The following is a 23550-nucleotide window of genomic DNA, read 5'->3' as shown; positions in this document are numbered from 1 at the left end:
TTTTCTGATAGAAACTCACTGACTGGCATCCGAAATCTAAAGGCCGTCTCCCTGCTCACCTTCCTGTGAACTCCTATCAGGATGTCAACTCTTCAGTAACAGCTAGAATCAACCTCACCTGCTGTTTTGGGTTTCTTTCCTTTCCCAGTCCCGTTTTCTATCCAGAGCAGCCTTAAAGCTAGTGGTCACTTCTCCTGTAGGACCTTGCTCTCAACCTGTCCCTGTCTCTAATGTCCAGTGGCTCACGCCTGTACTCCTAGCTACTCAGGAGGCTGAGATAGGAGGATGGCAATTGAAAGCCAACCCAAGCAGATAAATACAGGAGATTTTTTTTTTTTTTTTGGTTGTGGGGCTTGAACTCTGGGCCTGGGTTCTGTCCATCAGCTCTTCAGCTCAAGGCGAGCGCTCTACCACTTGAGCCACAGCACCACTTCCTGTTTTCTGGTAGTTAATTGGAGATGAGTGTCACAGACTTTCCTGCCCAGGCTGGCTTTGAACCACAATCCTCAGATCTCAGCCTCCTGAGGAGCTAGGATTTCAGGTGTGAGCCATCAGCGCCCGGCTAGGAGATATTTTTATCTCTAGTTATCAGGTAAAAGATTGAAGCATGGCTCAAGTGGTAGAGCACCAAGCCATGAGTTTGTTTGTGTTTCTTTTTTTTGAAAAAGCTGTTAGAGCATAAGTCCTAGAACTCAAGCCCACTATCTGCACACAAAATTAAATGGAGAAATAAAAATAGCCATGTGAGCCTGGCAGCCCTGCCCTGCGCTCTCGCTTCCCGGGCCACATGTGCCATGCGTGTACATTCCATGCTTGCACTGGCAGGGACCTGGGGTGAAGGCGGTGCGGCCAGCCCCAAGTGCAGGCTCCACCCAAGTCCCCGGGCTGGCACTCCAGCTGGTGCTCACCACGTGGGGCTAGCGCTCTAAGTGTGGGGCATTAGTTGCGGGCACAGGGTGGGGGAGGGGCAGCCCTGTGGGGATTCACTGTTGGTGGTACTGAGGTTTGGGGTCTGAGCCTCGTCTATGTGAGCCACACTCCAGCCTGGATTTTGTGTTAGTTATATTTTGGGAAGTGCCTCATGGTTTTCCCTGGGGCTGGCCTCAGACCCTGATCCTCTTCCCTGAGGTCTCCCTTGTAACTGGGATTATAGGCTTGAACTACCACATCTGGTGTGTTTGAGAGGGAGTATCACTAACTTTTTATGACCCCTCCTGCCTTCGTGTTCCAAGTGTTGGGATGAAGCTGTCTCTCAGCACACTCTGCTCCTTAGTGGCTCTTAACTCACCATCTCATGCCCGCCATTTAGATCTTTTCCTCACCAAATACATTCACGAGTAAGTAGACGGACAAAAAACCCCAACAGACCATTTGCATGTGCATACACACAAAAATGATGCCAACTGCCCTGCATGGCCCACGCCTGTGATCCCAGATACTCAGGAGGCTGAGATCTGAGGATCATGTTTGGAAGCCAGCCAGACAAGAAAGTCTGTGAGACTCAGCTCCAATTAACCAGCAAGAAGCCAAAAGTGGAGCTGTGGCTCAAATGATCGAGTAACAGCCTTGAATGGAAAGGCTAAGGGTCAGTGCTCAGGACTTAAGGTCAAGCCCCAGGACTGGCACACAGGTGTGTGTGCACGTGCACACACATGCATACACACATGAACAAAAACCTTGAAACCAAGCAAGCTGACCGAACAACATCCAAAAGTAGACATGAATCCAAGAAGGCTCCATGGACCTCACGGACAGAACCTAACTGCAGAAACCAATGAGCTCAAAGCAGCAGGCACCTGTGCTCACGTCACAGCCTTGTACAAAAGAGTTGATAGGCCTGCAGGGGGGCAGAGTACTTGGTTAAAGGGGGATTCACGGAAACATCCCAAGTAAAGGCAGTGGGAGCCTCAATCACATAGCACCCTGACCCAAGAGAAGACCTAGCCAGGCAGCACTGCCAGCCCTGGGAGCAGAGAGAACAAAGGGTTAGTGGTTCTGGAAGTTACGGATGCTCCCTGCTGACACCAGTCTGCTTCCCATCTCATCTTGCGCCTGGCCTGCGTGAGGGCGATTCTCCAGGCAGTGGGTGTGGTTGAGGTTGGGAGCAGCAGAACAGAACGTTATGGCCATATGATGGGCCAAAGATGGTTCTCCGAGCTTTCCCCCAAGCAGTTGCAAAAACTGAGCTTTTTTTTTTTTAATGTAGGACTTTTTTTTTCTTTCTGTGTAGGAAATGTGTGAATGTTTATTTTATTCAGTAAAGACATTTTCCTGCTGAGCACTGGTGGCTCTTGCCTGTAATCCTAGCTACTCTGAAGGCGTAGATCTGAGGATTATGGTTCAAAGCCAGCCTGGGCAGGAAAATCCTTAAGATTCTTTATCTCCAATTAACCACTTAGCTCCCACCCCCAAACAAATAAACAAAAAACCAAAGTGGAGCTTTGGCCCAAATGGTAGAGCACCTACCTAGCAATAATTAAGCCTGGAGTTCAAGCCCAAGTACCACCACGTGTATACACATGTGCCCAAGCATGCACACATGCATACACATGCATGCACACATACATACATTATCAGCCCCTTAACCCAGCTCTGGGGTCAGCCTAATTTCGCTAGCTTGGGCCTTAGTCCCACTTCCATTTAGAAGGTGATACCCCATTCTGCCTGGCCCCCAACAGTGTGCCCATACTGGGTGATCTCCCAGCTGAGGACCTACTGTCAAGAAGCTTCTAGATACTCAAGAGTAAAAGCATGTGGTCTCAGGCACAGATGGCTCATGCCTGTAATCCTCACTACTCAGGAGGCTGAGATACAAGGATCACGGTTCAAAGCCAGCTGAGTCAGGAAAGTCCATGAGATTCTTATCCCCAATGAACCACCAGAAAACTGGAAGTGGCGCTGTGGCTCAAGCGGTAGAGCACTCGCCTTGAGCTGAGGAGCTGAGGGACAGCGTCCAGGCCCAGAATTCAAGCCTCACGACTGACAAAAAAAAAGACAAAAAAGTAGAAAGGAATGATGGGTGAGTGTGGGGACATGGGGACAGTTAGCGCCGAGTCAGTTTGGGCATCTTTCTACTTAGTTTCCTTCTCTCTCACACACACAAAACCCAAACCAAGTCAACCCCACATGCACGCAACAGCACCGAGAACAGCCGCCAAGTTACACCCCGAGGACCGGAAACCTCAGGCATAGAACCCCTCCCGCCCGCCTCGGATAGAGCCATCTGTTCATACATTTGTGCTAATTTGATGCTGACCCGGGTCCGGGGTGCGCGCCTGCCAGGCCTGCCGTGGCCGGTGGGGGTCCCAGGGGTGCTCAGGTCCCGTCCCCGAGCTCTGTCCCCTGTCCTCCCCTCCGTCCCCCCCCCCCCCCCCCCCGCCCTCCAGGCCTGCGCAGGGCCGCCCTGTGACCTTACCGTGGGCTCAGGGGCCTCCACATCTCCCACAGCGGAGGACACGAGTGTGAGGCCCCGCGGTCCTCTGGGGGACTGGGTGGTGAGGGGCAGGGCTTGCTGCAGGGCTCAGGCCGCACCCACTGGGGCCCGCGTCGCCCGCACCCACTCGGGCTGGCGTGGCTGCGGGCGGCGGCCTCCGCCGCGCTCCCGGGCCCTGCGGCTGCAGCAGCCCCGCCGGCCTCCCGGACCCCGCCGACCGGCCTCCCCCATCCGTCCCTTCAAGAGCGCCTGCATGGGCTGGAGGTGTGGCTCAGGTGGTAGAGCACCAGCTGGTCCCTCAGAAAGGGGGGGGGGTCCCTTGGGAGAGGGGACCTGCGGGGGGAGGGGGTCCCACGGGGGAGGGGGGGGTCCCCGGGGGGGATATCCCGCGGGGGGGGGAGATCCCGTGGGGGGTATCCCGTGGGGGGAGAGGGTCCCCCGGGGGGGTGTCTCGAGGGGGAGGGGGGGTCCCCCGGGGGGGGTGTCCCGCGGGGGAGGGGGGTCCCCCGGGAGGGTATCCCGAGGGGGAGGGGGGGGTCCCGCGGGGGAGTATCCCGAGGGGGAGGGGGGGGTCCCGCGGGGGAGTATCCCGAGGGGGAGGGGGTGTCCCGTGGGGGGAGAGGGTCCCCCGAGAGGGTGTCCCGAGGGGGAGGGGGGGGTCCCACGGGGGAGGGGGGCCCCCGGGGGGGTGTCCCGCGGGGGAGGGGGGCCCCCGGGGGGGTGTCCCGAGGGGGAGGGGGTGTCCCGTGGGGGGGGGGGTGGAGCGGAGCGTGGCGGAGCACGCGGGGCCGCGGGGCCTGCGTGCCCGGACTGGACGGCGGGGCCGGGGAGGCGGCGGCCGGGCCCGGCCTCGGCTCACAGGGAGGCGTTTCAGGGAACTGTTTTCTGTGGGTCGTGGGCCCTGAACTCTGGGCCTGGGCGCTGTCCCTCAGCTCTTCAGCTCAAGGCTAGCACTCTACCACTTGAGCCACAGCGCCACTTCCCGCTTTTTTCTTTTGGCTTACGTGGTGCTGGGGAATCGAACCCGGGGCCTCACGCATGCAAGGCAAGCGCTCTACCACTGAGCCACCATCCCAGCCCTCAACGCATTTTCTTAACGTGTCTGGCTCTCATCTGACTCCTCAAAAACCAAGATGCTGCTGACAGGCTGCTGGCCCTGCGCCTTCAGCTTCCGCGATGGGCTCCGAGCCTGGAAGGGCCGGCCGCCTCCTCTGCCCCCGGCCGGCGGCGTCAGCCCGGCCTGCCCGGTGCCGGGGCTAATTTAGTTTCAGGATGAGCAATAAAATTCACATGTTCTTTATTTAGTTCATATAATACACCGTTTTAAGAGTTCTTTAAAATTAGGTAAAAGAGCATATTAAGTGGCAGGTGTATGAAGTTCCTCTTCATAAACAATGTCAAAACAAAAAGTTCTGAATTACAAAATGTTAAAAAATATGTAGGTACTTAACATTTCACGAAAGCATAAAGTTACAGGTATTTCCTAAAGAAAAAAAATAATTGTGCCACTTACCTATTTTTGCTGTTTCTATGAACTTTTTTTATTCTGTACATAGGACATTTTTGTACAAAATATGAAGTCTACATTTTTATTACTTATTACCATAAAACAAAGATACAATGTATGTACAATATTAAAAGGAAGCCATCCTAAAGCCACACTAAGAAGACACTGGGAACTGTGACATTTGATGCACAGATACATTTCTGGGAAGAGTGACGATGCCAAATGCAGAACTTTATGAAGAAAAACAGTCACCAGTTTATTTTCAACGCAGTACTTCTGAAATCTGTTTGGTACAGAGTGAACAGTATCTCAGTATGATATATATATATATAAGCTGAACCATTCGCACAGGGAATCCGAGTACTAATTAGGTAACTTTAATAGGCCAAAATATTAAGCAATACTCTTGTCCAAGAAAATTAGTTTCTCTCAAAACTGCTTTTCTTCCCCTTATTGGTGAATGTTTGTCTTCAATAAAGAGCAGAAATAAAACCTAGACCAGAAGATGTTTTTATACGTTGAGCTTTACACAATCACCCGACACTGATATCTCCATTCTCCCCTAGGGCCGAGGGGAGCCCCACCTCCTCAGCACCCCGGTCAGGGGCCTCTGAGAATCTATCAGCTAAAGACGGAAGTTCAAACAATGGTATATCAAAATACATAAGACGCTGCTTTATACAATAAAAAGCACCCTTTTTCCCTCAAAAGGAGAAGGCATCTCAACTTGTTTTTAAATTATAGATTTCATAATGGTAAAATGGATAGATACTTGTCAAGTTTCTCAGGAAGTGTTCTGACCAGGCCCGGCCCCCTGTCAGCCGCCCCGCCAGGCCCAGCCGGTGCTGACCCTCAGCACAGGCGGCCTCTCCCCTCCCCGCAGGGCGCGCTCCTCCCAGACTCAGCAAAGAAGCATCTTCAGTGGACCGCAAGGAAAGCCGGGCAGCAGGCACTGAGGCCGCCCAAGGGGCAATGTTGGATTTCACCATCTTTTTATGGATACCCGAGACCACGATTAAAAACAGATCCTAAAAGAAGCCACATTTTATCTCTTATGCATCAAGACATTTAACATTAAGTTTTATATATATGTATTTATATATGTATATGCCAGAGACGAAAGAAACTAAGTCACTGTTCAGAACAGCAGTGCACATCTCAAGTAGCTTTCAAGCAGGATAAGTAAGTCAAAATACTGGCCACCCTGAGAGAAATAAAGAATAGACAAAAGCACTAAGTTTAAAGGAATTCTCCTCGTGCTATCCCATCTAAAACAAAAGCTTAATCCATGCAAGAATTCTGGGAAATATATAGCAGCATTATGAAGACAGTGAAAACTCAAGACACCGCATTTTCCTTCCGCAGCTGGTGCGTGTGCCCCTTCCTCACAGAGCGCAGGCCACTCCCCGACACCCCCCACTGCTTCTCCCTCCCCTTCCCCCCCAAAGGAGCCGGTGAGCTGGGGGTGGGGCGGGGCCTGGCCGGCCCACAGTTATCCCAAAGGCGGAGGCCGCAGCTTGCCATAGGCCAAGCGCCAGACTCCTTCCAACTTCCCCCTGGAAGTATGAGGTTCTTAGACACTGTAACTGTATCACTTCAAGAGTCTTGTGGAAGGGTACCCAATGTGTAAGTAGATGAAAAAAAAAACTGATTCTGTAAATAAAAATATGAGCACATAATTGAAAAATTCCAATCCAGTCAAGGTGACAGAGAAAGCTTTTGGAAGGACTGCCTGGCGCGAGCTTCCCTCGGAACCCTGGTGCTGGCACAGACTGGGAAATATGGCTTTCGGTAGACGAGAGCAGCAGGGCCTGGCGTGCGTGGGGGAAGCAGGGTGAAGGACACCTCGGCAGGCATGGCCAGCGCCAGGATTGTCACGACACTTTCCGGGAGGCTCGAGAACATGAAAGCGGAGAGCCAACCCGCGAGATCACACAGACAAAAACGCGGGCCTAGCCACCTGTGGGAGCATCTGAAAGGCTGTGCAGTCGTAAAGGTAGGCGGTACTTTTCCAAGTGTTCCTCTGATCTGCAGAACATTGGAACTACCGCAGAGCCACCTATCTGGAAGGGTCACGAATGCTGTGTGTGTGGAGCAGGGGCATGAGGGCCAGGGTGCTTTCCTACAGCTCTGGTTTGGTGACAGTCTTACTGAGGGTGATGCTGGGGAGGGTAGGACCTCGTGGGGACACTGTCACCCGCCCTCCCCCCCACCCCAGCCTGGCCCGTGGGGTCTGAGAACCACCATTGTTTGAACTCCTCATCTCGAGCTGAGGCAGGTGCGCGTGGTCGCCTACAGAACGGGGTGGAAGGAAGCTCTGAGTGGAGCTGACGGGTGTGGCACACACAGTATGTATTTTCTACAGAATCCAGAAGAGACGGGCAGGCCGGGCCGACGCTGCGCCAGCCTAGCGCCCGTCCTGGGAGAGCAGCTCGTCGGCCCTGCAGTGAGCTTCCAAGGCTTTCTTGGTGAGAGGGTCCTGGGGCAGCTCGGACTTGCGGCGCGCAAGAGGACGGTCCTTCTTCAGATCTTTCTGGGCCTGGAATTAGAAATGCAGTGGCGTTGGCTGCGCTCTGAGCTGTCTTGACTTCAGAGCAGGGGGAGAATTATGAGGTGTGGCAGGTGTGTGCCTCGGGAAAGCCGGGGCCCCGCCACCATGGGAGACCACCAGGCCATCACCAAAACGCCATCCGATGGCTGGCGGCTGCCTTTCTACAATGTGTAGTGTTGACAGAATGCCAGGGCCAGGCCCACCTCGTTCATCAAACAGCCACTGCCAACGTTATTTCACAGCCTGGGCATCCCAGGACATTTAAGTAGAAATTTCCTCTTGAGGTAAAGAGAATGAACAAAAAGCATAGTCAAACCAGATTTAAAACCAGTAAGAAACCCTCTGTAGGACGAAAAACCTCTGTCTAAATTAAAAATTATTTAAAAATAAGAGGTGCAAATGGGCTTATAAAGCCATAATTTGCATTATTATTAAGGAACAAGACTCCTTTGCCCATTCCATTGCCTTTCTGAAACTTAAGACTTTAAAAGGGGCTGGGAAGGTGGCTCAGTGGTAGAGCGCTTGCCTTGCATGCATGAGGCCCTGGGTTCGATTCCTCAGCACCACATAAGCAAAAAGAAAAAAGCCAGAAGTGGGGCTGTGGTGGCTCAAGTGGTAGAGCACTAGCCTTGAGCTGAAGAGCTGAGGGACAGCGCCCAGGCCCAGAGTTCAGGCCCCACAACCGACAAAAAAAAAAAAAAAAAAAAAAGACTTTAAAAAATTAAGTGAATCCCATTTTTGCAAGTCGATTTAGAAAAGTGTATCTGCAAAGAAAGGGCAGGTTTCTTGGTAGGAAGTTTACATACTCAACACACTCATTTTCAGGAATAATAGTTAAAAAAAGGAATTCAGTTTTAAAGGAGGGCTACTACATTAGCACCAGTATTTTGAAATAAAACAAGAAGCAGTGTATATGTCAAAGACTGCCAGATAGTTAGCAGCTTTGTTGGATCAAAGTTGTGTAACCAGAATTGTTTTCCTTTCTGTTCAGTTTCTCCAACAGACAGGACATTGGGCCTGGCTCCTCCTTCCTCAGCACCAGCGTGAGATAGTGGAGAACCAGAGTCCGGAGATGGCAAATGCCACCGGTTCCCTTAGAGACTGTCTGTCTGTCAGCACTCTCTCTCTTTCTCTCATCTATCTATCTATCTATCTATCTGTCTGTCTGTCTGTCTGTCTGTCTGTCTGTCTGTCTATCTATCTATCTATCTATCTATCTATCTATCATCCATCCTTCTATTCACAATCCATCTTCTTCATCACCTATTATCTATCTATCTTTGAGGCAGGATCTTGTTATGTAGCCCAAGTTGGCCTCAAACTCCTGATCTTCCTGCCTCATCTTTTTGGTGTTGTTAGGCACAGCACTTCAGAGTGCTGTCTGTAGCTTGCAAAGCAGGTTTGCCTTCAACCCATCAGATACTTGAGAGGTGAAATCCTACCCTGAATTTTATGCCTGTGGTATACTGATGTGTAAACCAAACCAAATCAAGTAAGTTTTTATATAAACAAAATATATGATCACCCGTGGAAATGAGCACTTCAAAAAGAGGAAACATTTTAATAGAGAAAGATAAAATAAAACAGTTATTAAATACTTGGAGCTAGAAGCAATGCAGGCAAAGGAGAAAATCGGCTGGGCCCTGGGGCTTGCGGGATCTCGGGCAGCTGATGGATGTGTGTGGGCTTGGGCATTTCAAGTCAGCGTGTGAGGCAGAGAGTCATCTTACACACCAGGAGGGGACAAAGGACGAACCACAAAGGGACAAGGAACACAGGAGGGGGGAGAAACGAGACATCACGCAGACAGTCATCGAGGGTGGGGGGCCTCTGGGGACATGCTGGTGGCATGCAGGCATGGGTGGACTGACAAGAAAGGACCAGACAGAGCTGGCCGAGGACAGCTCTGCGGAGGCCCCACAGAGGAGCAGCCTGAGCTGCAGCGTGTGTCTCCCCCAGGGCTGTCAGATCGGGGGAGAGGAACACAGGACCGTGCACATTTTCTTCCTTTTAGAAAGGCGTAACTTCAACTCCAAATTAGTTTGAGGCACGACTTATCAAAAGCTTGTTTTATCTTGACTACACCATCCCAAGCTGGATGACATGGGTGACATGCAAAAAAGGGAAAATACTTCATGTATACCACATTCTTTTCTCTGGTCAACTTTCCTCACAGACGTAAAGCCTTAAGCATACTCTACGCATTTCATGACAGATACCTGCACTGCCTACCTTCCGTCTCTACACCTTCCTCACTTGCGGGCTTGACATTGCTTTTCTTGCGACCAACTGTTAAAAACGAGAATCGTAAATATTTTAAACATCTCTGATATCAGTGCTATTCATATGAAACTTTCTAGTTTTCTTTGGATGTTCTCTATAGGGCAACACGAGTTTCTCAAAGGAAATCTAAGCCAGCAGTCTGAGTGGCTGCTAACTAGTGGTTAAGGGTGAGCTTGATGCACTCCCCCTCCGCCCCTCCCGACCCAGCGGCCAAGCTTATTTACAGGAAATGGAATCACTTTGGAAAAACAAAATTAGTTGAAAATCAGATTGAAGGGGCACTGAACATATCCAAATAACAAAATACAAGATCCCTGAACCTTAGCATTTGGCTATAACTTTTTTTGTTTTGGATACTGGGGTTGAACTTGGGGTCTTACGCTGCTCAGCTCGGGTGCTGTCACACCCCAGCCTTGCTTTTTGCTGGTTATTTTGGAGATGGGGTCTCACAGACTTTTCTACCTAGGTTGACTTTGAACCTCAATCTTCTGGTTCTTGGCTTCCTAAGTAGCCCCCTGCACCTGGCTTGTTTGCTCCGTTTGGGGACAGGGTCTCACTTGATAGCCCAGGCTGGCCTTGGGTCCCCACTCCTCCAGACTTAGCCTGGGCTACCTCACCTGGCACTTGGCATCTGTTTTCTTTTTGAGAGAATTTCAGGAAAATGACTTCAAACATCTACTCTCTCTCTCTCTTTCTGTTTTTGTTTTGTTTTTTTTTTTTGGGTCCGGTAGTGGGGCCTGAACTCTGGGCCTGGGCGCTGTCCCTCAGCTCTTCAGCTCAAGGCTAGCGCTCTACCACTTGAGCCACAGCGCCACCTCCGGCTTTTTTCTTTTTGCTTATGTGGTGCTGAGGAATCGAACCCAGGGCCTCAGGCATGCAAGGCAAGTGATCTACCACTGAGCCATCTTCCCAGCCCCCCTCTCTCTCTTTCTTCTTTTCTTTTCATGACAGTGCTGGGACTTAAACCCTGGACCTCTGACTCTCACTTGGCTTTTTTGCTCAACGCTGGCTCTTTTCCACTGGAGCCATACCTCTATTTGCAAATTTTTGCTGGTTAACTGGAGATAAGAGTCTCTTAGATTCTCAGATCTGTATATTCAGATTGGCTTCAAGCCTCGATCCTCAGATCCCAGACTCCTGAGTAGCGGAGATTATAGGCGTGAGCCACTGGTGACTGGCTTCTCCTTCCAAATATTAAGCCTACAAGTTCATACTTCATAAATATCTTAATCTACACAGGCTGAGATCCAACTGAATCTGAATGAGTTCATGGAAATCATCGAGTGCTGACACTGGGAAGTGCTGCTAGTCTCCCGACTCTGTTCTTTCTCAGGTAGTTTTGGCTATTCTAGGTCCTTTATGTTTCCACAGGAATTTTATCTTGTTTTACTTTTCAGAAAGGGTCTTGTAACATAGCCAAGCTGTGCTCTAACTTGAGATGCATCTGCCTCCTGATCTCTAGTGGACTCTAGTGGACTCGGCTTGTTAATCGAATGGGAAAATGCCTGTTGGGACTCTAAAGAGGCCATTCATTGGGGAAATGATTCCTGTGGCATTCTGACTCAGGAACAGGGTGGAAGAGAAGGCACACATGCCATAGGAGTCCTCTCAGAGACTGCCATCCATACCTCCCTTTAGGACAAGGTGAGCAGAAAACGTCAGGCTAGTTCCTTCCACAGGGTCCTCAGGATCGGACATGACCCCTGGGAAGGGTGGAGGTTGGGGCAACCAGTTGAGAAGGAGCATGGCTCTGAGCATCCTACAACACCAGACTCCACCCAAAGGCAGTGTCGCTTGACATGAGAATGCTATTTATGGGCTGGGAAGGTGGCTCAGTGGTAGAGTGCTTGCCTTGCATGCATGAGGCCCTGGGTTCGATTCCTCAGCACCATATAAGCAAAAAGAAAAAAGCTGGAAGTGGCGCTGTGGCTCAAGTGGTAGAGCACTAGCCTTGAGCTGAAGAACTGAGGGACTGCGCCAAGGCCCAGAGTTCAGACTCTACGACCGGACCCCCCCCCCCAAAAAAAAAAAAAAGAGAGAATGCTATTTATTTATTTATTTAGAGATAAAGCCTCACTAGGCCTTATTGCAAAAACAGTCCTAGGCTGGCCTAGAACTTATCTTAATGCCTCAGTCTCTAGAAAGCTGGGATTATAGGCATGCACCACCACACACAGTTTGGTTTGTATTCCTATCAAGTGCTTCCTTCCCTCTCTCCCTCTCTTCTCCCCCCCCCCCCCTTTTTAAAAACAGTATTGGGGATTGAACTCAGAGGCCTTTGCTTTTTAGACAGGGTCTGGCACCTGTATCTGTTCCAGTCAGCCTGTGACCTCCTATCTCTGCCTCTCAAGAAACTGAGATCACAGGTGTATGCTGCCACTCCTGACTCCCAAGTGTCTTAAGAATAAACATGAGATCAAATCCCTGGCAGGCTTCCCACAGCATGGATGACATATGGAGTCTCCCCTGAGGGACTCAGGGTAGGGTTCAGCTGGCCTTCCTTTGGCAAACTCAAAGGTGAAAAATTAAAATAAAGAAGATGACCTTAGGGCCAGGGCTGTGGGTTAAGTGGTAGAGTGCCTAAGTTCAAATTTCAGCACTATTACTAGCACAATAAAAGATGTACTTCCTAAGAAATGTATGCATTATCCTGCCCATGTAATTGTAACCCCTCTGTACAGTATGTTCTCAAATAAAATAAAATAAAATTTAAAAAAAAAAAAAAAAAAAGATGTACTTCCATTATTTTTCCATTCCAGTTAAAAAAAAAAAAAATCAAGGGCTGGGAAGGTGGCTCAGTGGTAGAGTGTTTGCCTTGCATGCATGAGGCCCTGGGTTCAATTCCTCAGCACCAGATAAACAGAAAAAGCTGGAAGTGGTGCTGTGGTTCAAGTGGTAGAGCGCTAGCCTTAAGCAAAAGCAGCTTAGGGACAGAGCCCAGGCCCTGAGTTGAAACCCCAGGACCAGCACAAAAATAAAAAAATCAAGGAGGAGAATTAAAACCTCACAGATAGAATATAGGAAAACAAAAATATTTTTTTGGATGAAATCTGTTAAGAATAATCCTTGGAGGTGGCTCATTCCTAGCTACTCAGGAGGCTGAGATCTGAGGATCGCAGTTCAAAGCCAGCTCAGGCAGAAAAGTCTGTGAGACTCTAAACTCCAATAAAACACCAGAAAACTGGAAGTGGCACTGTAGATCAAGAGTTAGAGTCCTAGCCTTGAGCTGACGAGCTGAGGGACAGCGCCCAGGCCCTAAGTTCAAGCCCCATCACTGAAAAAAAAAAATCCCTTGGCTGGAAAAGTAGCTTAGTGGTAGAGTGCTTGCCTAGCATGCATGAAGCCCTGGGTTCGATTCCTCAGTACCACATAAACATAAAAAAAAAAAGAGGGGCTGGGAAGGTGGCTCAGTGGTAGAGCACTTGCCTTGCATGCATGAGGCCCTGGGTTTGATTCCTCAGCACCACATAAGCAAAAAGAAAAAAGCTGGAAGTGGTGCTGTGGCTCAAGTCAGGGTAGAGCACTAGCCTTGAGCTGAAGAGCTGAGGGACAATGCTCAGGCCCAGAGTTCAGGCCCCACAACCAGACCCCCACAAAAAAAAAAATAAATGAAGAGAATAATCCGGGCTGGGAAGGTGGCTCAGTGGTAGAGCACTTGCCTTGCTTGCTCGAGGCCCTGGGTTCGATTCCTCAGCACCACATAAGAAAAAAAAGCCGGAAGTGGCGCTGTGTCTCAAGTGGTAGAGTGCTAGCCTTGAGCTGAAGAGCTGAGGGACAGCGCCCAGGCCCAGAGTTCAGGCCCCATGACCGGACCCCAAAAAAAAAAAAAAAAAAAGAGAATAATCCTTATGAGCAAAGCATGGAATCCAACTGGATTAGATTGAAAAAAATATATAGTTCCTGATGCTTATTAGGTGTCTGCTGAGTTTTTCCATTTCATTTTTAAATTTTTTTTCAGGCTCTGATGAGCTGAAAGAAGTATTTGCTTATTTTTTGACTTAACTAAGGCTGAGGGATTGTCTGAGCAGGAAGACATCACAGGTACACAGTGCCAAGAAACCTCTGTGCATAGCACTGTGAGAAAAAGCCTGTAGAGGGGCTGCCCATCCAAACACAACACCAGCTATGCATGCAATTCCAAATCTTCTAAAAGCCACATTAAAAAAGGCAGGGTGCCTGTCATCCTAACTACTCAGGAGGTTTAGATCTGAGGATCATGGTTCAAAGCCAGCCCAGGCAGAAAGTCTGTGAGATTCTTATCTCTAATTAACCGCCAGAAAACTGGAAGTGGTGCTGTGGCTTAAGTGGTAGAACACTAGCCTTGAGCTGAAGAGCTGAGCAATAGCGCACAAATCCAGAGTTCAAGTCCCAAGACTGGAAGAAAAAAAAAAAAAAAGTTAAAAGAGCTGGGTACTGGTGGCTCACACCTATAATCCTAGCTACTCAGGAGACTGAGATCTGAGAATCAAGGTTCAGGAAGCCAGCCTGGTTAGGGAAGTCCACAAGACTCTTATCTCCAATTAATCACTAAAAAAAGCTGGAAGTAGCACTGTGGCTCTAGTGGTACAGTGCTAGACTTGGGCAAAAAAGCTCAGGGACAGTTCCCAGGCCTAGTTCAAGCCCAGGACTAGCACACATACACAAAGGCTCTTCAAACCCAAGTGGGAGTACTTCTTTGAAGCCTATCTGTGTACATTCCCAGTTCAGCAGAAAGAGGCTTGCGGATCCAAGTGCTGTCTCCACCATGGAAAACAGACCTCAGAGCATGTGTACTGCCTGAGGTGCTGCCACAAAGGCCTGGGCCCAGGCTCCTTCCAGCATACTGTGCACCTGTGAAGAACTAAAAGAGGTGTCTCTGGGCCACAGCAGAAGTCAGAGAGATGGAAAGGGAAAAGCAGGTGGCAAGATATTACTGCAAAGCTTTTGATTTTGCTCATTAACATATATAAAGAATAGATTTGGGATTACTAATGTTAAAGTAAATGAAAAAAATTGCAGACACACAACCATGAAAGACTGTTTCTAGTAATCTGATTATTAAAATCTAGAGATCAAACGTTCCTTAAAGGATTGCCAAGTAGGATCTATAATTTTAGCTGAAGCGGAAGGCTGACACGATCCATGTTAGCTACTGGGATGCTGGCATTTCTGGAGCAGCACTGCTTGAGCTCACTTTTACCTGATGAGCCTCGTCGCTCCCTGTCTTTCTCAGCACCTGCACATCTTCATACTGAGGCCCATCTGTGTCCATTGCAACCGGAATGCTCATGGTGCTGGCTTGACTATACACTGCGTACTGCAATGCAAAGTGTGGAGTTGCTCTGTTAGGTGCTCATGTCTGCACTTGGGGTTCTCATCTTGGCAGGGGCGGGGGCACACCTTCCCACCGCCTCCCCCAGCTCCCTTCCTCCACGAGGCCTACATACAGCAGCCTGTGGGCTCTGCTGTCTGCAAGCCAGACTGCAGAACTGGCCTCCTTCTGGCCCCAAGGCCATTTTCACACCCTGAGTCTCCAATGTCTGGTGAACAGTGGGCCTGCACCTGGCTTGGAGCTGCCAACAGTGACCTCGTGTGGGTCACCAACGTTGAGAAACACCCCTGACTGACACTGTCACCCCTGCACACAACCTGCCAGCCTTTACTTTCATGACACCATCCTCCCTCCCTCCCTTTCTCTCTCTCCTTTCTCTGTCTCTCTCTTTTATACCAATTCTAGAGCTTGAACTTAGACTCAGGGCTTAGGCTCTATCCCTAAGCATTTTTTTCCCTCTATCACTTGAGCCACACTTCCATTTCTGGCTTTTTGGTAGTTAATTGGAGATAAAAATCTCGAGCAGCCTGGTCATCCTAGTTAGTCAGGAGGCTGAGATCTGAGGATGGCAGTTTAAAGCCAGCCCGGGCAGCAAAGTCTGTGAGACTCTTATCTCAGTGGCACTGTGGCTCAAGTGGTAGAGCGCCAGCCTCGAGCTGAAGAGCTGAGGGACAGCGCCCAGGCCCAGAGTTCAGGCCCCATGACTGACAAAGAAACCCAAAAACCAAAAAAACTTCATGAACTTTCTTGCCCTGACTGGCTTTGAACGGTGATCCTTAGATCTTAGCCTCCCGAGCTGCTGGATGACAGGTGTGAGCAGCCAGCGCCCACTCCTCTATCTCTGTATCTCATTTCCTCAGCATTTTCCTAATTGCTTAAACTTTTAGCCGTATTCCCAATCTTCTGCTTGTCACCAAAACAAATGCAACCACGATTCATCAGACAGCCCTGGGGAACCAGGCAGCCCTACGGGTGTTGTGGGGTGGGACCCGCCCCCCGCCCCCCCGAGCTGTGCTAGTGGTGCCTCCTGTGCCCTCTCTGGACCCCGTCTCCATTCCCCGATACTCTGCAAAGCCAACAGCTTGGCATTACAGATGGTTCCTCACCAGCCTGTCCCTGGCCCCGCTGACTTCTGGCTTGTTAGTGTTTGGTGTCTACACTCGCTGTGAGGAAGGGACGGGGAAGGAGGAAGCCTGGAGCCTGCGGCGGGCACCCCCGTCCCGCGGCAGTGGGGCTGGGTCCTGCCAAGCCTTGGGGCCTGAGGGGAAGTGGGGCCCTGCCACCAGAAGAGGTTCAACAGGCCAGGCCTGCTCCGGCTCCTTCCATCCACACACATCTGGGGGCGGGTGGCTAAAATCCAACCCCCCTGCTTCTTCTCCAGCTCCACTCTCACACAGACCTGCCCCGGCCCCACAAACGGACACCTCCTGGTTCCAGCCTTGTGGCCACCTCAGGTGGCCTTGCCATGGACGCAGGTCTGAGCCTGAACGTGGACTGCACCAGCAATGCTGGGCACTCAGGGCGGGTGCCCGCTGGAAGGCAGGCCTGCACAATGAAGCAGAGCCCCCGCAGACCCCCGTGTGGGTGCCTGTGGCTGCACTGTACTCCACAGAAGCCCTTTCCTTCATCCTTACCTTTCCCTCCCCAGGCAGGGAGCAGGCTACATGGAGACACACACCTAGGTTAGAAATCTTCCATGTTTTAGGATTTCAAACAACCAAGTCACGTGTAACACAGAAAACTCAACGAAGCTGCCACAGCCGCTACAACAAACAGGCCAAGCAGAGAGGCACGCCCACAGGTGCGCCGGCCAGGGGGCGGTGCTGGTCTGTGAGCACAAGCAAACTCAGACACCATCTCCACAGACGCCACCCTGTGTAGGATGGGGCTCTACCTTCAGAAAATGAAGCCCAGTAAACCAGCTCACCACAAGGCAGCTTTAGATGGAAAACAAGGCTTACAGAACCCAATCATTTTTGTGACAGAAATAAAAAAAGCACATTGTATCATCACCAAATGCACTATGGTAACGATGAGCACAGATCACAATTTAGGAAAGACTTTCAGAAAAACAAAAAACCTCTTTCCAGTTCTGAACACATGAAGTATTTTCCACTGGCAGGGGTGGGGGCATGCACACAGGACTATCACAGAGAAGAGGACAGAGGACAGCAAGAAGGAGGTCACAGAGCCCCAGAGTCAAACCAGCACGGGCAGGGCGGCCAATTAGAGAGCTCACAGAGGGCAAAAGAAAGGGAGGCACTGGCAAACCCGGGCAGAGAGCAAGGTCTACGTGAGCAGGAAGGACCATGCTGTGGGACAGTCATGAAGCCAGGTCACTGCTAAGGCTCATTCGTAACAGTGCTATGTGTGGTTTGCTCAACAGGTTATTCTCATTATCTTCTAGGGAAAGTAGAGAAAACCAGATGCTCTGGTTTACACACATTTTGCACACTCTTCAAGACTATTAGCCGTTGAGCGGGCATCTGTCTACAACTTAAAAGGAAGCTGACTCCTAGGGCAATGTTAGACAGTGCCAAACCACCTAAATCTGCCACAGGATTACGGTGTTACCACATTTTAAAACAAGTACCAGGATTTTTGCCTGGCTACTCAGTCCTTCTACACAAGAGCATGGATAAGTACTTTTTTTGACCAGGACCAGGACTCACTCAGTCTCTGATGCTTTTGCTCATTAGCTGGTGCTCTACCACCTGAGCCACACCTCCAACACCAAGTTCTTCCCAAAAATACTGACTACCACTTCTGGGTGAAATCAAGGATACACAAATGAGAGTCATTCACACTTCCTATGGTTTTATGGTTTTAAGTCTCTTAATTGCAGTTTTATCCAAGAGATACAGGCCAGGATGTGGTTGCACTGATAACATTCATACTGTTAAGTTTATGCTTATGTTTTGATTTTTACCATTAAGAACTGACGCGTCAAGCCTTGGACATTAACTTTTTAGGTACATCTCTCACTAAAAGAACCACATGATTTAGTAAAATACTTTCTTCCCTGGGGAACTGAGAGAAAGAAGCTTGTGAATTCTAGTGTGGCAAAGATTCAGACAATGCTTTTCATAGAGGCCCTGCGGCCATCAGAAGACACATTTGTGCTAATGTTCTACTAGCGAGCCCAGTGGATGCAAAATCAAAGGACCATGGTGGCCTTGGAGCCAGGCCGGAGACAATAGGTAGGAGGTCCTGGAGGTCCACCACTCCATGCAGACATTGTGCGGGGCTCACTGCTCCCTGTCAGTGCTGACAGGGTAGAATTCATTAGTCCTTAGCATGAAAGGCTGAGGCCACAGAAACACAATGACATTACTTCATTTACACGTCACCTATTGCAAGTCAATTTTTCTTTCTTTTAAAAGAAATTAATTCAATATTTAAAAGAAAGGGAAACATAGCTTAAGCTTGACACTTAAGTGGGAAAGCAAATCATAATCTTAGAGCAGAAGTTAAATCCTCATTTTATTTTTACCACAGTATAGTAATAAGATTCATTTCTTATTTACAAAGAAGAGGAAAAAAAAGTAAATTCTGTGGTAAAAATGGTTTGGGGCAAAATAAGTACTTATACAAGAGGAAGGTTACAAAGTTGAAAAGTATTTATTGCAGACATTTCCATGTACAATGTTAGTAAAATTGATTTCCCCTCCCTGGCGACGCCACGCCCCTGTCCTACAGAGGTCAGTAATACCTGCACACTTTCACATTAGTCTTTTTTTTAGTACCTGGGGATTCGCTTTGGCTAGATTTTCTATTTTAACCCATGCTTCTTCTCGCTCTTTCATCTTTAGCTTCTCTCTGAAAAATAGCAAAATGTCATCTGAATTAGAGAAAAGTCACATTTGTAGAAATGCTGAGATGAGCCCACATCTCTTTCTCTGGTCCTTCACAATCTCCTTCCACACACCTCCTGGTGCTGCTCACGCTGCATGTTGTAATGTGAAGACTAACTGAGAGTTTAGAGGAAAATACTGAAAAAAGGTGGGTTGAGGGCATGGCTCAAGTGGTAGAGTGCCACAAGACCTCAAGTTCAAACTCCAACACCCCCCCCCCCCACCCACACACGGTGGAATGCTAAATATTTAACAAAAATTTCAATTAAAAAAAAGGTCTTAGATAAGGAAGTGGTAAATCTTATGTTTCCATTCTTGATTGGTTATCTCTCCATGGGACCCACTGCTTCGGTGTGGAGCTTATTTACTCAACAAAGGACAAGATTAGCATGGAGTGAAGGCACCAGAGTGGACGGAGCCAGAGAACAAGGTTTTCTGATTCTACCCTTAGAGCCACAAGACCTTCAGGAAGTCATTGAGTTCGGCCCCTGTTTTTTATAATCCCTCAGATGCGTTGGTGCCTCTCTCGCTGTGATGCTCTGCGGCAGGAGGAGGGCCTGGGGGCAGCCCCATGCTCGGCGCTACACGCCGCAGTGCGGGAGAGCACACACCTCCGGCTCTCCCGTGGCCCTGCCACTGTCTCACACATTCTGCCTTTCGCTGAGTCGTATTTTGTTCTTGACCATTTTAGGTAAAATATCAGCCTTCCGGTGAGGATTTTTGTTTTGTTTGCTTCTGTAGCCTTCGCAAAGCTAAAGCAGGACGGGTTAGGAGAGATGGGTGACAATGTTGTCAGACACCTCGTATTCACATACTGTTTTGTAGAATGGGAACGTCTTTGTACAACTACTTAAAGATAATAATAAAAAAATAAAAAAAACTAAAGCAGAGTTGGTATGCAGAAATGCACGTTTATCTCAAGAATGACTAAATGATGGGTGGCCATGTAGATACCTTGTAGTCTGGATTCTATCCATTCCAAGTTATCTACCCTAGATAGTTTTAAGTGACAAGCAAAGAGCAAAATCTGCTAGCAGCCCATACTGGGCGGTACTGTGGGGATAGTTGGGTCTGAACTCAGGGCCTGTAGACTTGCTAGGCTGGCACTCTAACACTTGAGCTGTGCCTCTTTTCTTTTTTGTTTTAGGTTATTTTTCAGACAGGGTCTTTTGTGCTTTTTTGCCCAGGCTGCCTAGGCTAATCTACCTATGCTTCCTGCCCAGTTGGGATTATAGCCACGACACACCAGGCCAGGCTGGAGGGTGACTTCAATGAGCAATCACACGATTATGTGTGCAGCTGAGGGATACAATGTCTTACCACCCAGACTAACACTGGGCAAATGTGGGCTCTGAAGTTCCCAAACGCACAAAGGCAGCATCTTGGTTTTTCCAGAGATGGCCTAGATCCCTGAGAGCATGGAGAACAGTCAGTCAGAATAAAGCTATACTACAAGGCGGATTCTTGCTCTTTTACATAAACCCTTTAGGACGTAATTAAAATTCTGCTTTACACACATGATAAATTACTATCCAGAACAGCCTTAATGTGTCCCCAGAGAAAACCAGCTGTCCTACAGGCTAGTTTCCTAACCATACCGCATCCCAAGAGTGACTAAACTAGTATCAGGGTGAAGAGAGCTGACTTTAAACACCTGTGAGAGGTCTGTCATTGCTTTAAGGTTTAGAACAATTGAGGACAAAACAATTTAGGATTAAGAAAAAATATCCTATAAACAGCCACATGTGCAAGGAGCAACTTACTTTAGTTTCTCTGCTTTGAACTGTTGAGTACAGTCGTCAAAGAGCTTCTGGTTCATTTCCATGAAGAGTTTCAGGGCATTGTATATCAGGCCATGTATGGTCCTACCAAGGAAACATTACAGTGAAACTCTACACTGGACCACCCTCTTTCCTTCCTCTGCCACACCAGTCCTTCCTTCCTCTCCAACCAGAGGCTCTGCCACAAGTTTAGGAGGATTTAACATGAAAAACCTGCTAGTTTTCACCCAGTGTCTACTTCCTTCTCTCTCTCCCTCCTTACTTATATCCCTCCCTTCTTTCCTTTCTTGTGGTGTATGTGTGTTAGTTTTAGGGCTTGAACTCTGGGCTTGGGCGCTGTCTCTGAGCTTCTTTTGCTCAAGGTGAGTGCTCTATCACCTCTGGCTTTTTTGAGTAGTTTATTGGAGATAAGAGTCTCCTGTCCAGGCTGGCTTTGAACTATGATTCTCAGATTTCAGCCTCTTGAGTAGCTGGGATTACAGGTGTGAGCCACAGGGTCCCAGCTCACTTTTTTTTTTTTTTGCCTACGGCTGGTGCTCTACCACTTGAGACATACTTCTACTTCTAGCTTTTTTCTGGCTCATTGGAGATAAGAGTCTTGAGGAATTTCCTGCCCAGATGGCTTTGAATTGTGATCCTCAGGTCTTAGCCTTCTGAGTAGCTATGATTATAGATGTGGGCCAATGGTGGCCAGATTCTAGTGTCTATGCTTTTTGGGGGGTGCTGGTCTTGGGGCTTGAACTCAGAGCCTGGGTGCTGTTCCTCAGCTTCTTTTGTTCAAGGCTAGCATTCTACCACTTGAGCCATAACTCTAATTCCAGCATTTTTTTTTTTTTTTTGGGTCTGGTCGTGGGGCCTGAACTCTGGGCCCGGGTGCTGTCCCTCAGCTCTTCAGCCCAAGGCTAGCACTCTACCACTTGAGCCACAGCACCACTTCCAGCTTTTTTCTTTTTGCTTCTGTGGTGCTGAGGAATCGAACATAGGGCCTCATGCATGCAAGGCAAGCGCTCTACCACTGAGCCACCTTCCCAGCCCTTCCAGCATTTTTTTTTGAGTAGTTTATGGACATAAAGAGTTTAATAGACTTTCCTGCTTGGGCTGGATTTGCTTTCAGATGTCAGCCTCCTGAGTAGCTACCTCCTGGCCCAGGCCCTTAGTTAGAACCCCACGAGTGACACACACAAAAAAACAAAAACATAATTAAAATAAAAAAGTCACCGAAACAGCTAGACACTGGTGCTTATAATACTAGCTGCTAAGAAGGCTGAAATCAGAGGATCATGGTTCAGAATCAGCCTTGGAAGCAAAGTCCATGAAACATTAATTCTAAACTGGTAGTAAAATTTGGATTGCAATTCTAGTTGCAATAACAAGAAGATATGCATCACTGAACAATGACAAGGAAAGATGGGCGCCTGTTCTTTCTTTCTTTTTTTTTTGTCGGTCATGGGGCCTGAACTCTGGGCCTGGGCGCTGCCCCTCAGCTCTTCAGCTCAAGGCGCAGCACTCTACCACTTGAGCCACAGTGCCACTTTCCGGCTTTTTCTGCTTATGTGGTGCTGAGGAACTGAACCCTTGCAAGGCAATGACTCTACCACTGAGCCTCCTTCCCAGCCCCAAGCCTGTTCTTTCTTACTTGTTCCAATGGGTCTTTGAGTTGCGGTACAAGGATGGAAACATGATGGGCAGGATCTTTGCTGCATTGTCACTGATCAGACTCATGATGTACTCGTTGTTCCAGTAGTACAGTGCTCGCTCTGCCACCTGAAGAAACCAAATGCACAGTGCTGTTGGTGATTATGCTTATAGACATCAGGCAGCTTCCTGACCAGTTCTGACCTGGGTCAGAACACTAGTTACTTCTATGAATTCAAAGTGTTCTAGATTACAGACTTGAAGAGTCTTCAACAAAGAGCTAACAGATGATTTTATTTTTAATTATTATTATTATTATTTTTTGTCAGTCATGGGACCTGAACTCTGGGCCTGGGTGCTGTCCCTCAGCTCTTCAGCTCAAGACTAGCGCTCTACCACTTGAGCCACAGCACCACTTCCGGCTTATTCTGCTTATGTGGTGCTGAGGAATGGAACGCAGGGCTTCATACATGCAAGGCAAGCACTCTACCACTGAGCCACCTTCCCAGCCATCTTAAAATTTTTGCCAGTTGAGAGGCAGAGAGGGCTGCCTGCAGATCACCCGCGCAGAAGCCATCTGAGGCACCGGCATCAGACCCACCGATCTCTACAACCCGGCGTCCCAGAGACACAGGGGGCTGCCTGCAGATCACCCGAGCAGAAGCCACCTGAGCGTGGATACTGTGGACCTGACAGCTTCGATAGAGGCAGAGACAGAAAAGAATCACACAGAGTCACCACCGCCCAGCTCAGCCCGCAACCACCCCAACTGAACTCGGATTGCAACAGCAACTGACGACCTACACCACACAGAAACAACTAGGTCCAGGTTGAGTACCCCACAGGGGACAGTGTATCCCTCAAGGGAGACCAGAGCTGGAGGGAATCCCCAGATCCTGACCCAGACTCCCTACCCCAACACCCGGACCACAGGACCCACTAAAACTGGGAACTGTTTGAGAGCTCCACCAGCCTGTGGAGCACACTCCGCTGGCCAGCCTAGAGCAAGAGCGCCCCTGAAGGGAGCTTAAATGCCCAAGCCAGGAACAGCGCCCCTGGGTCAAGACTACCAACAGTAGAAGAAATTTGAACTGTGTACCCCAGGCTGCATAACCTAGGTGGAATACACAGCAGCACAGGCCTAACGAGCGCGTTCCAGGTGGGGGCCAGAACCAGGCCTGGGGATCCGGCACCT

The 23550-nt window shown here is 49.2% G+C and overlaps 1 protein-coding gene across 11 annotated transcripts in view; it reads right to left on the bottom strand.

Moving 5' to 3' along the window:
* Nucleotides 1–4713: 4713 nt before the first annotated feature.
* The window catches only part of Ppp2r5c (protein phosphatase 2 regulatory subunit B'gamma), a 143647-nt gene continuing 124810 nt past the window's right edge, over nucleotides 4714–23550 (bottom strand). For 3 of the 11 annotated variants that reach the window (XM_042696849.1, XM_042696839.1, XM_042696843.1), the window contains 5 exons: nucleotides 22357–22484; nucleotides 20703–20804; nucleotides 18832–18904; nucleotides 14954–15070; nucleotides 4714–7479 (listed from right to left, as the gene is read on the bottom strand). In XM_042696849.1, coding sequence (XP_042552783.1) covers nucleotides 7348–7479; nucleotides 14954–15070; nucleotides 18832–18904; nucleotides 20703–20804; nucleotides 22357–22484 — 552 coding nt within the window. In that variant the 3' untranslated portion in view covers nucleotides 4714–7347. Of the gene's footprint in view, nucleotides 7480–9570; nucleotides 9586–9710; nucleotides 9781–14953; nucleotides 15071–18687; nucleotides 18905–20702; nucleotides 20805–22356; nucleotides 22485–23550 lie in introns of those variants that run through there. The other 8 variants (XM_042696842.1, XM_042696846.1, XM_042696845.1 and 5 more) reach the window with 7 other exon arrangements.

The sequence above is a fragment of the Dipodomys spectabilis genome, unplaced genomic scaffold (genome assembly GCF_019054845.1).
Source record: "Dipodomys spectabilis isolate Male_0828 unplaced genomic scaffold, ASM1905484v1 ptg000212l, whole genome shotgun sequence".
Lineage (NCBI taxonomy): Eukaryota > Metazoa > Chordata > Mammalia > Rodentia > Heteromyidae > Dipodomys > Dipodomys spectabilis.
This window is presented reverse-complemented; position numbering and strand designations above follow the sequence as displayed.